At 40.7% G+C, this 13381-nt stretch overlaps 1 protein-coding gene across 1 annotated transcript; it reads left to right on the top strand.

Annotated features, from left to right (window-relative positions):
• Positions 1–856: 856 nt before the first annotated feature.
• POLB (DNA polymerase beta) lies at positions 857–12500 on the top strand. The gene is made up of 14 exons (XM_058820141.1): positions 857–984; positions 1062–1119; positions 1199–1265; positions 2883–2957; positions 3384–3442; positions 4139–4188; positions 5375–5426; positions 7013–7067; positions 7158–7230; positions 7692–7762; positions 8485–8571; positions 9534–9598; positions 10099–10238; positions 11193–12500. Exons 1-14 carry the CDS (start codon positions 924–926, stop codon positions 11285–11287), a joined length of 1008 nt encoding a protein of 335 aa, XP_058676124.1. The 5' UTR covers positions 857–923; the 3' UTR covers positions 11288–12500.
• Positions 12501–13381: the final 881 nt, after the last annotated feature.

The raw sequence follows: 13381 nt of genomic DNA, 5'->3' as shown, positions 1-13381 counted from the left end.
AAAACCTTTCTGACACCAAGGAAAGCATGATGGATCTTGTATGGCATTCATCTGCCTCTTGAAAGATGTCAAAAGCTACTTGGGAGAGTTTATCCAACTCCAGTCTTCAGTGATCAGAGATGCCAAGGGGATTAAGGAGGGAATTTGACACAGTCGGAGGTGTTATATTTTGGGAAGATAAACTAGACATCAAACCCAGCGATTTAAAGTCATTCGAGAGAATGAGGGCAACCTTAAAGCAATTTGGGAGGGAAGCAAAAGTAAAGGTTTCTTCCAAGGTCACAGCACACAGAGAAGTCTGGGGTAGATAAAGGCCTGGAAAGCTGACCCATTGATTACTGGGGAAAAGGAAGAGGATGTGTTACAGACTGGGTGTGTGGCTGTATTTTGGAGCTTGATATTCTGGTATTGTAAAACTAGATTACTTTGCTATTGTGGAACTCGGTATTCTGGTATTTTGAAACTGGGTTGCTCTGGCATTAGACCATAGCTGCTGATTCAGCCTGGAACAGCACCGCTGAAGCAGACTGGCCAAAAATCTCAGATATGCGAGGTAGACATGTTAAAAACGGGAACGGGATGCCGGTCCTAAAGTGACTTCAGCGTTTATTATAAAAAAAGAAAGTCCCAAAGCAAGGGGGCCTGCGGGCCGAGCAGGAGCGTTCCCCGCCCGCGCACCGGGACCGGACGCGCCGTGACGCCACAGCCGGAAGCACATTTTCATTACTATTAAACTTTTTTATTACTATTAAACTTTTAACATTTTAAAAACAAGCGATCGGCGTTTTCCACACCCGCGGCCCCGCCCGTCCCCGGCACCGGACGCGCCGTGACGCCACTGCCGGAAGCGCCTCGGTGCCATCGCTGCCCGCAGCCCCGGCGGCCGCTCCGTGCCCGTGCCGGTGCCGGTGCCGGTGCCGGCCATGAGCAAGCGCAAAGCTCCCCAGGAGAGCCTCAATGAAGGCATCACCGATTTCCTCATCGGTAGGTGTGCGCGCTCGCTCGGGTCTGTGGGTGGGAAGGGCCGCGGCTCGGCTGCTCTCACCGCGGTTCTCCCGCAGAGCTCGCCAACTACGAGCGCAACGTGAACCGGGCCATCCACAAGTACAACGCGTACAGGTACCGCTCCCTTCCCCTCACGCCGTGCCCCGTGCCGGGCTCCAGCCCCTTCCGGGCGCTGACCGGCACCGCTCCGCAGGAAAGCGGCCTCGGTCATATCTCGGTATCCCAGCAAGATACAGAGTGGGGCTGAAGCCAAGAAGCTGGTAAGTGCTCGTGTGTGGGCTGCCCCGGGAGGAGCTGGGCAGCCGGGGCGGGGATGAGGTGCCCGGGGGTTCGTGGCCAGTGGGGATGAGGTGCCCGGAGCTCCTGGGAAGCGTGGGGGCAGCTGGAGCGGGGATGAGGTGCCCGGAGCTGCTGGGAAGCGTGGGGGCAGATGGAGCGGGGATGAGGTGCCCGGAGCTCCTGAGAAGCGTGGGGGCAGATGGAGCGGGGATGAGGTGCCCGGAGCTCCTGAGAAGCGTGGGGGCAGATGGAGCGGGGATGAGGTGCCCGGAGCTCCTGGGAAGGATGGGGGGCAGCTGGAGCGGGGGACAAGGTGCCGGGGGTTCCTGGGGAGCATTGGGGGCAGTTGGAGCTGGGGATGAGGTGCCCGGAGCTCCTGGGAAGGATGGGGGCAGATGGAGCGGGGATGAGGTGCCCGGAGCTCCTGGGGAGGATGGGGGGCAGCTGGAGCTGGGGACGAGGTGCCGGGGGTTGCTGGGGAGCAAGGATGAAGTGCCCGGGGTTCCTGGGAAGTGTTGGGGGCAGTTGGAATAGGGATGAGGTGCTCGGGGTTCCTAGGGAACAGAGATGAGATGCCGGGTGTTCCTGGGGAGCATTGGGGGCATGGGGGCAGTTGGAGCGGGGATGAGGTGCCCGGAGCTCCTGGGGAGGATGGGGGGCAGCTGGAGCTGGGGACGAGGTGCCGGGGGTTGCTGGGGAGCAAGGATGAAGTGCCCGGGGTTCCTGGGAAGTGTTGGGGGCAGTTGGAATAGGGATGAGGTGCTCGGAGTTCCTAGGGAACAGGGATGAGGTGCCGGGTGTTCCTGGGGAGCATTGGGGGCGGTTGGAGCTGGGGATGAGGTGCCCGGGGTTCCTGGGGAACGTGGATGAGGTGCTGAGGCTCCTGGGGGACGTGGAGGCAGCTGGAGCAGGGATGAGGTGCCGGGGGTTCCTGGGAAGAATGGGGGGCAGCCGGAGTGGGGATGAGGTACTGGGAATTCCTGGGAAGCGTGGGGGCAGCCAGGGCAGGGATAAGGTTCCTGGGGAGCGGGGATGAGGCGCCAGGAATTCCTGGGGGAAGGATGGGGTGCAGCCAGAGCAGGGATGAGGTGTTCAGGGTTCCTGGAAAGCTTTGGGGGCAGCCAGAGGGGGGATGAGGTGCCCGGGGTTCCTGGAAGCCTTGGGGGCAGCCTCACTTCTCCCAGCGCCTCTTTCCGCTACCCCAGTCAGAGTTTGGGGACACGGACCGGGTGTGGCCACTGTGGGGGTTCCAGAGCTGGAACTGGGCATCCCATCTGAGCCTCTGGCTGTAAAAATGTCTTTCCCCTTTGCTTTCACTCCTTTGTTAATTCAGAGGTCTTGAGCAGTAAGAATCAAAGCCTTGTTCAAACTTATTGCTGTATAAACTTGATATAACCCTTGCATTACAGTGTTTATGCCATTTATGTTGTACCCTTGAATTCTTGTGTTCTTTTATGCTCCAATATTTTATTGTGGTCTTGGGTGCCCCATAGTTCTTTCTAGACTCTAAATTCTAGGGAGTTTTCCTTGCTTCCCACATATAATGACTTTAAGTGACTTTTGAGTTAACTTGTTTGTACTCACCCCCCAATATTTAGGATGGAGTGGGTGCTAAAATAGCTGAAAAGATAGATGAGTTCTTATCCACTGGAAAGCTACGTAAATTGGAAAAGGTGAGTGTCTTTCTCCTGTTCTGTATTTCTCAATAGCTGCTTTTTTTGATAACTTGCAAACTAGTCTGTGTGCTCTGCACATTTCTGTTGTCTCTGGAGACTCTTAGGAGTGGTGGTATGATAAGTAGAAATCAAGGATTGAGAAGCCTTAAAACTCTCTATTTATTAAAATATTTTAGCTTACATAATCAGCATGTGCAGGTCTTCTGTCAGAAGTGGAGATCTTGCTGGAAGGCTCTGGAGTTTGTGCTTTAATCCTGCTCACTTTAGCATGGCCAGTTGGGGGTTTTCAGGCTAGTTACGTGTGGCATTATTGTAAGGCTTGGTGCTGTTTTGTAGTGAACCTCTAAACCAGAGTCTGACTGAGCTCTTTTATCTTCTTGAGGTTTCATTTTGTTTGTTTATTTCACTGTTTTGGTTTTGTAGATTCGGCAGGATGATACAAGCTCTTCTATCAATTTCCTGACACGAGTCACTGGCATTGGGTAAAAGTTTCTTGGGGTGTTTTTAGGGCTTTTTTTTTTCCTTTCTCCTATTCATTTGATGGAATTATGAGCAGAATTTGGATGATTGCACATAATGAAGGGAATGAGCCTGAGGTGCTGATGTAATGCCCACACTGACACACTGTAGTTGTGATTATGGGATTGAATGAGACAAAAGGGTGGAGAATGATGAATTCCAGACTTTGTGGTTGAGGAGTATGAGTGGGAATCTTCCTGAGAGGGGAAAGAGAGAGGTGTGGGTCAAGAATGGAACTGTGGGAGTGAGACTCTGACTTCAAGGTTTTTGTAAAAGGAGAAGCAGAGCCTGGAAGGAGACAACAAAACAAAAACAAACTTAAACGAACTTAAAAAGCCCATGAGAACTCTGCTGCAATGTTATCATGCATTTGGTATTACTGTCTGAAGCAATATTGCCTATTTGCTGTCACTTTTTTTTCATTTCCTACAATTATACATCACTGTATAGTTATATCAATGCTAAAAAATGTGCAGGCCAAGCTTTGGATCTCTGCTGACCAAAAGCATTAACTGAAAATGAGCGTGCTGAAAAGATGTAAGCATCACAAGCAAGCAACCTCAGTCCTAAAAAAACAACCCACACTTATAAATAATGTCCTGTTTGGTGTTGTAAGATTCTTGCTGTTCCTGATGCCAGATTCCCTTGTCTCTTTGCAGTCCTGCTGCTGCCAGGAAGTTTGTTGAGGAAGGAATTAAGACTTTAGAAGGTAAGTGTGAATATGAGGCCTTGCTTCACACTCCAGTAATCTTTTTTTCTGTCAAGCTGCCTCTTCCACAGTGATATTTATAACAAATATGCCCTAGGCTTTGAGGAGGGTGTGTAAAATGCTAAAGCTGGTGCACAGGCTTAAGGCATTTCATACAAATACTCATATATATATATACATATTTCATGCATATATTCATATATATACATATTTCATGCAAATATTCATGCATATACGTATTTCATACATATATTCATATATATACATATTTCATGCATATATTCATATATAGACATATTTCATACATATATTCATATATATATACATATTTCATACGTATATTCATGTATATACATATTTCATACATATATTCATGTATATACATATTTCATGCATATATTCATATATAGACATATTTCATGCATATATTCATGTGTATACATATTTCATACATATATTCATATATATGTACATGTTTCATGCATATATCTATATATAGACATGTTTCATATATATACATGTTTCATACATATATTCACATATATGCATATTTCATGCATATATTCACATATATACATATTTCATGCATATATTCATATATATACATATTTCATACTTATATTCATATATAGACATATTTCATGCATATATTCACATATATACATATTTCATGCATATATTCATATATATGTACATGTTTCGTGCATATATCTATATATAGACATTTCATATATATACATGTTTCATACATATATTCACATATATACATATTTCATGCATATATTCACATATATACATATTTCATGCATATATTCATATATAGACATATTTCATACATATATTCCTATATATACATGTTTCATACATAGACATGTTTCATGCATATATTCATATATATACATATTTCATGCATCTATTCATATATATACATATTTCATACATATATTTTCATATAAAGTAAAGTACACGCAGGTTACATGGAAGGTAACAAGGATTTTGGCTTTTTGGTGGTCTGTTAAATCTTGTTGGAAATGCTCTGTGCATCCTATCAGCTGCTGTGTAGGTAATTTGAAATTCCCTCCTTTGAGGTTGTATTCTTTTTATGTGCATCATCTTTGCATTGATAGAAACTTACTGTAAGATGTCTACTCCTCGGTTAATTATTTTGTTTGAATTTTTTTTCTAGATCTAAGAAAAATTGAGCACAAGCTGACTCATCACCAGCGAATTGGGTTGAAGTAAGCTTTCTTGGGTACAAGTGCTTGGTGTCTCTAGTGACTCCTTCAGACACCAGGGTGTAATGTGAGGTTACTCAGGCTGAGTAAGGGTCTCTCCTCCTTTAGACACGAGGGTGTAATGTAAGGTTACACAGGCTGAGTAAGGGTCTCTCCTCCTTCACACACCAGGGTGTAATGTAAGGTTACACAGGCTGAGTAAGGGTCTCTCCTCCTTCACACACCAGGGTGTAATGTAAGGTTACTCAGGCTGAGTAAGGGTCTCTCCTCCTTTAGACACCAGGGTGTAATGTAAGGTTACTCAGGCTGAGTAAGGGTCTCTCCTCCTTTAGACACAAGGGTGTAATGTAAGGTTACTCAGGCTGAGTAAGGGTCTCTCCTCCTTTAGACACAAGGGTGTAATGTGAGGTTACTCAGGCTGAGTAAGGTTCTCTTCTCCTTCACACACCAGGGTGTAATGTAAGGTTACACAGGCTGAGTAAGGGTCTCTCCTCCTTTAGACACAAGGGTGTAATGTAAGGTTACTCAGGCTGAGTACGGTTCTCTCCTCCTTCACACACCAGGGTGTAATGTAAGGTTACTCAGGCTGAGTAAGGGTCTCTCCTCCTTTAGACACCAGGGTGTAATGTAAGGTTACTCAGGCTGAGTAAGGGTCTCTCCTCCTTCAGACACCAGGGTGTAATGTAAGGTTACTCAGGCTGAGTAAGGGTCTCTCCTCCTTTAGACACAAGGGTGTAATGTAAGGTTACACAGGCTGAGTAAGGGTCTCTCTGTGCTCTACATTCTGCCTTTCAGCAGTTATTTAGAGCTTTTGTTGCATTTGGATTAGAAGGCTTGGGAAGTTGATACCAAGTGACTGCCTCAGTTAGCTTGTGGAGAATCACTTTAGCAAGGTCGTGGAGTTGTTTCTTCACCATCTGCATAAAAGTGGCCCAGGCTGGTTTTTTATGTGCTGTGAACAAGGTAATCTTTGCATGTCTGAACTTGAGAATGTTGTGTTTGTCCCTCAGTATTCATCAGCTTCAGTGCTGTTTGTTGAGTGTCTTTGCTGTGGTGGTTTTGGAGGAACTATAGCTGTGCTTGTCAGAAGCTGCAGGTGAACCAAATAAAGCCAAAAATGTTTCACTTGCCCTCTTTTTCTCCACAATCCAGCAGCTTGCTGACAATTTGAGTTTTACAGTGAAGGCAAATATATCTGGAGCTGTATTTGAGTTGAGAGCTTCCATTTATCTCCTTCCAGTGGGGAACCTGCTTGCTGGTGGGCTGAGTCTTGTCAGGAACATTTTGTATTTTCAGAGGGCTGTGTAAATATTAAGCATTTATTTATGTGGTAATATCTCTCCCACCTCACAGCAGCTCTTTGTGTACAGTGGAAATACTGAAACCACGTTCTGAGCATTGTCAAACTCACAGCTGTGAGTTTTTACTGTCACCTTGCAAGATTGCTCAGATGTTTAATGAGAGGAGCTTTTTGTGATGTGACAGTAGTGTTAGTTAGTATTCTTTCCTCTGCTATACATTTAATTGACTAAAATTTTAAGATGCTGCCCCTACCACTCTTTCAGGTACCTCTATTTTTATATTTGCAGATACTTTGAAGATTTTGAGAAAAGAATCCCGAGGGAAGAAATGCTGCAAATGCAGGTAAAAAAATCTCATTGTTAAGAATGTGATGTAGTGATGGCCAGTGAATGACTGACCACTTCTAAACACATTTCTTTCCTTTTCACATAGGAAATTGTGCTCAAAGAGATAGAGAAACTGGACCCAAGCTATATTGCTACAGTGTGTGGCAGTTTTAGGCGAGGTTGGTACTCTGTGATGTTTTCTTTATTTTGGGATAACAAAAAGACAAGTTACTGTGTGTGTGTTGTTCTTCTTGTCAGACTGTGCTGGAACCTGGCCTTTCCTGTTGGTATTGTCTTGTCTAGCTAGTTCAGTGATGAGACACCAGAATAAATCCTTGCTTCTCCATCCTTCCCCCATAAAGAGCAATATCTTGTAAACATGAATTGTTTCCTTTGTTTTTACATTACCAACGTTTTTACTTCATTGCTATAGAGTACAGCAAGAAATTCTTGGACATTTTATGGATGAGAATATAAACTTTTGATGAAAGAACAAAATTCTTTTACTTTAGGATTATTTTTTGTTTTGCTAATGTCTCTAATAGTGACATTCCCTGCTAGAAAATCATGTTTACGAGAGGTAAGATGTATGTTCAGCAATATTAGTATATTGAATTTTTCTTTGCTTCTTTCTTCCCAGGTGCAGAGTCAAGTGGTGACATGGATGTTCTCCTGACCCATCCCAGTTTCACATCAGAATCAACCAAACAGGTGCTTTTCTCAGATGCCACAGATCAGAACTGTACATTGCATACAGTCTCAGACTTGTATTGCAGCTTTTTGTGGGTTTATATTTACTAAAATATTGAAATTTTCCCTTGGAATGCCCTGTTTATTTTGAGGAGTTATAATTCTTTCTCAGATCATTGTATTATGTTGTGTTTCTCTTGCAGAATTAGTCAATATGTTTATTTTTACCCTTCTCTCCTTCTTCCTGTCACACATATTCCCCCACCCTTTGAATTCCTGTGCTTTAACAATGCAGAACTGTAAAGCTGACTGGATTAAAGGTAGTCTGATTATTTCTTTATTTTGGCTACCAAAATCATTTAGCTGATAGGAGACTGTCCTGCTGCCCTTGGAATCTTTTGGGACCAACTCTGAAGCAGTACTAATGACAGTGCTGTTTATTTTTTTCTTATGTTCCTTCTGTAGATTTGTTGTTTAAAAGCTGCATTAAATTTGTCATTTCCAACTAAAGGCAATCTCAATATTGGTGGAAATTGTTTTTATCTTGCACAACTGTAATTTTATCAGCTTTTTCCCATTATTTTTGTTACATTTTTTTCCATTTGGGTCAAATTTCATGTAGAGTAGTACATATAATTATAATGATGTCCTGTACTTATTGGAGCCTCTATCTAGTAAATATAGGTAAGATATTCTTGTTATTTGTGAAGTAATTTCTTCTTCTTTCTTACCATTATTCCCAGTCAAAACTTTTGCATAAAGTTGTAGAACAGCTGGAAAAAGTCCACTTTATCACAGATATGCTGTCTAAAGGGGACACCAAATTCATGGTAAGAGCTTTTTTGGTGGTGCAGGATGTTGTGGGGGGATTTATTTTCCTGACAGAAGTCAGGATGAATACAATTGCTTGTGCTGCTGGAGCTGGGGGTGATGTGGGTTTGTTTTTTTAATTCTGCTTGCACCTCATAAGAATTTCCTGCAGGTAATTCTTATGGTGAGATTTCAGTATTAGAAAGTTTAATACACAGTACTATTATTATTATTATTATTATTATTATTATTATTATTATTATTATTATTATTATTTAAATACACAGTGTTTATTAGAAAGTAAATACACTGATATTTGTGTAGTTCTGAACCCTGCTGACACAACCTTCATCACATAATGTCAATTTTATCCTGGGACCTCAGCACAACGTCACTTCTTCAGTTGCACCAATGACCACTTCTGTAATTGTCCTCAGGATCTTGGAAACATTTAGCTTTGATCTCAAAACTATGTTTACCTGATTTTGTCTAATATATAATTTTGTCTCCTTTTGTGTCAGTTTTGCTGCAGAACAGATTTAATGGATAAGCTACTAGACCTAGGATATAATAGAGATTATGTGGGATGCCTAAAGCAAGTAATGAATTACAAAAACTTTAATTTTTTAGATCCCATGCTGACAGTGCAGGGCTTTTTTTCTTTTCTTAACCTGCTGATATTTGTGCATACTGAAAAGCCTGATAATAATGACAGGAAATGAGGATCCTTCCTGGTGCAATAAAAATTTAAGCAGCAGTTATATGTTACACTGAACAGTTCTCACAACAGTGTAAAATAGTGATTCACTGTATTCTGATATCTGGCTGCTCCAGTAAAATTATTCAATTCAGCAGGGATTTAACTTTGCTTTCCAGGATGGCTGAGGATTGTTTAGAGGTTTTTTAGGGGTGGGAAGGTAAAGATGGTTCTCAAATCTGTTGAATTTCATCTGAATTTGTCTCCTGCCTTATTTCCTCACAGGGTGTCTGCCAGCTGCCAGATAAAGAGGATGGAACAGCTTATCCACACCGCAGGATTGATATCAGGTACATGAGCCAAACCCCCCCAGTTCAGCTGTCTGCTACAGAGGAGGCATTTGCATAAAATTTTCATTCAGATATCTACTTCTGTGTTCATAACATGGCCATTTACTATTTTTCTAATCCCTTTGAAATGTGGCAGCCACTGGACAACTGCCAGTAATTACAACAGGTTATCAGCAATAATGCTGCGCTTCAAATCATGATATTCTGATAGAATATCAGAATTGTGTCCTATTTTATCATCCTGCTTTGACACTGATTCTGTGCAGGAGTGCAAGCACCATAACCAGGTAGTTACACCAGTAACTTCTGGGGAAGGGTAGATAGGCTGAACCTTCCTTACATAGGCAGTTCCTTCCACTTTTGCATCTGGTTTGTGGGAAAATTAAATGTACAGAGCTGCAGAATGTACACACATGAACACAGAGTAAACCTACACATGTCTGAATACTGAATTTTAAATTATATTTATTCTAAGTCTTCCCTTTTCCTTTTTCTTCTAGGCTTATCCCAAAAGATCAGTATTACTGTGGTGTGCTGTATTTCACAGGCAGTGATATATTCAATAAGAACATGAGAGCTCATGCTCTGGAGATGGGTTTCACCATCAATGAGTACACAATACGTCGCTTGGGTGTTACTGGTCAGTCTGAGTTCTTGCACAGAGCCTCCTTTCTACTCTTTTCTGCTCCTTTCTACTCTTTCTGCTCCTTCCTACCCCTTCCTACTCTTTCTACTCCTTTCTGCTCTCCCTACTCTCCCTGCTCTTTCTACTCCTTTCTACTCTTTTCTGCTCCTTTCTGCTCCTTTCTAATCCTTTCTGTTCTCCCTACTCTTACTCTTTCTACTCTTTCTACTCTTTCTACTCTTTCTACTCTTTCTACTCTTCCTACTCTTCCTACTCTCTCTACTCTTTCTACTCTTTCTACTCTCCCTACTCTCTCTACTCTCCCTACTCTCCCTACTCTCCCTACTCTCCCTACTCTCCCTACTCTCCCTACTCTCCCTACTCTCCCTACTCTCCCTACTCTCCCTACTCTCCCTACTTTCCAAGTTATGCATTTTGTGTGGACTCCTTCAATTGGTTGTAATTGTTTTGGAAGTATTTCTGATAAATGCAATATTTTGTGGAATTTTTCACAGTGTCCTGTTTGATACTGGGCACCATTACAGCAAGAAGGTGCAGCCTGCTTACACAAGGTTATCTCTTTGGGCCTCCTAATCTACTTAAAGTCTTAGTGATTTAAAGATTTATTTTTTTCTGTGCTGTGCACAGCACATATTTAGTTTCCTCCTCTTCTCACAGGGTATATCATGTCCTTTAGTTGCTTTGCTTTGGAGGAGGGTTGTCTATATAAACCCACACACAATTATAAATTTATTTACCTGCATAACCACATGGCCCAAAGTTAATTCATTCTTTCCTTTGATATTAATAAGAATCAGCATGTAAACACTGTGAAAATTTTGTTCTGGGTGGTTTCTTCAGGTATTTTTTTACTTACAGCAGTTTTATCTTAATCTTGCCATGCATTTGGCATTTCTGAATGGTACAGACTTTTCCACCTTTCAAATATTCTGTGTAATTTCCTTGCAGGAGTTGCTGGAGAGGCCCTGCCAGTGGAATGTGAAAAAGACATTTTTGATTATATCCAGTGGAAATACCGAGAGCCAAAGGACCGGAGTGAATAACAAACTGCTTGTCTGGGTTTAGAGCTTAAAGATATTTTCATAGCTTTTTACAAAGATGTGAAAGTGCATAGTCTTACCTTGAATGTTACTGGAAAAACACTCTGTTACTGGTGTCTAAAGCAAGTCCATGGCACTTGAACAGAACAGAATGTGTTGTGCAGATAAATCCTGTGAGATTTCATTTTTATGTAGTCACAGAATAATTTGGGTTGGTAGGGACCCCTAAATGTCATTTTGTCCAGTCCCCCTGCCATGAGCAGGGGTTCTTTGACTGGAGAACATTGCTTAGAGCCCCATCTTTGACTAGGGAAGATTACTTAGAGTCCAATCTGCCCCTGAAAGTTTCCAGGGATGGGGCACCCAGCATCTCTCTTTGTATCTCGTATTTATGTAGATACCAGAATGAAAAAATGCTGAGTATCATAAAACACTCCTGAAAAGTACCATTTTTAACTATTCTCTATCTCCTCACACCTGTGTTAGGTGTCTTGGTGCAGTGCTGAAGCTCATGATGAGTTTGTCCTTCTAAAATCTTTCAAATATGGGCTCCATGCTAAGGTGGCCATTCTCCTGTTACATGTGAATTGTGAATTTTGTTCCTAGACATGTTGTAATATTGATTGCAGTGCTCTGTGTTTCTTTTGGTTTGGCCTGATTAATTTATGCATTGCTACCACTCCTGCAGATTCAATCTGCCCTTTTTTATATGCAAATCTGTCAAATCTTATTTTACACCTCCCCTTTAATTGTTGGGAAAGGTAATGACTATTTTGGATGTGAGACAAGGTCTCTTCAGTAATGCATTACTGGTTGTATTTGGGACAGGGATTCTGTTGTTTAACTTAAATGTTCAAAGTAGTAACTACTTCCATGATTTACCAGCATGACCATGGAATTTATTGCTGGTGCTACATTTGAATATTTTGTCTTATTTTCATTTCATTTAAGCCTGCAGAACAATTCCATTTTCAACTTATACGAGGAGAGTTGATCAATCTTAGTAATGGACATTACTGATGCTCTTACTTACCCATTGAATTTCTTCCATTTTTCTTGTCAGGAGTTTTAATTTTATTTTCTGGGAATGTTCCCCAGTGCTAATGCATGCAGTAGTATGGAAGAAAACAAGAAATTGGTGCTATGTAAAGTATTTTGATGCCTCATTGTAAAAATATATACATAGGTGATATATTTAGTATTTTCTTCAGTTATCAGTGGGAATAAACAAATTGAATAGTCCATCATGAATGTGTAGTGTTCTTTGATTATTTTGCTCTATATGTGGTCTTTGTTTTATTTGCTGTAATTTTAGAAGATCAAAAGGCAGTAACACATGTTTACCATGTTCACAAATGTTTCCCGGGCACAGAAACACAACACATACAATATTAATTTTAATACTTGCAAAAAGCCAGTCATAAAATGCTCATTTTTCACAGTGGGTGAAGGGTTTGAGAGCACCTTTAGTGCCTGCTGGAGTCTCATACTGGCTCTGACAGGCTGAGTCCTTGCTATAAAAAAAAGTATATTACATAGCATAATCATAATTTCTATTTTAACATTGTTTATAACCTAAAACTATAATTAACACAATACTTGAGAAAATTATTACTGCATAACTTTATAAGAGAACACATATGTGTGTTATGTTAGAAAGTTATGCTGTATTATATCTATTATATATATATTATATTATATAATTATATAATATAATATTATACTATATCTATTATATAATATATAATAGATATTGTATAATATAATATAATATATTATATCTATTATATATAATATATTATATATAATATATCATATATTTTATCTATAATATATAATATATGACACATACATAATATTGTATATAATATATATTATATATAATATTGTATATAATATATATTATATATAATAAATATGGTATATAGTATATATAATATTTTATATACTATGCATTATATATTAGGCTGTATTATATATATTATATATACATATATATTATATATACACATTATATATATATTATGTATATACATAATATTGTATATAATATCTATTATATATAATAGATATAGTATATAGTATATTTTATATACT

Source organism: Ammospiza caudacuta, chromosome 26 (assembly GCF_027887145.1).
Source record: "Ammospiza caudacuta isolate bAmmCau1 chromosome 26, bAmmCau1.pri, whole genome shotgun sequence".
In the NCBI taxonomy this organism is placed as follows: Eukaryota; Metazoa; Chordata; class Aves; order Passeriformes; family Passerellidae; genus Ammospiza; species Ammospiza caudacuta.
Note: the sequence above shows the minus strand (reverse complement) of the source record. Positions and strands in the feature narration are given on the sequence as shown.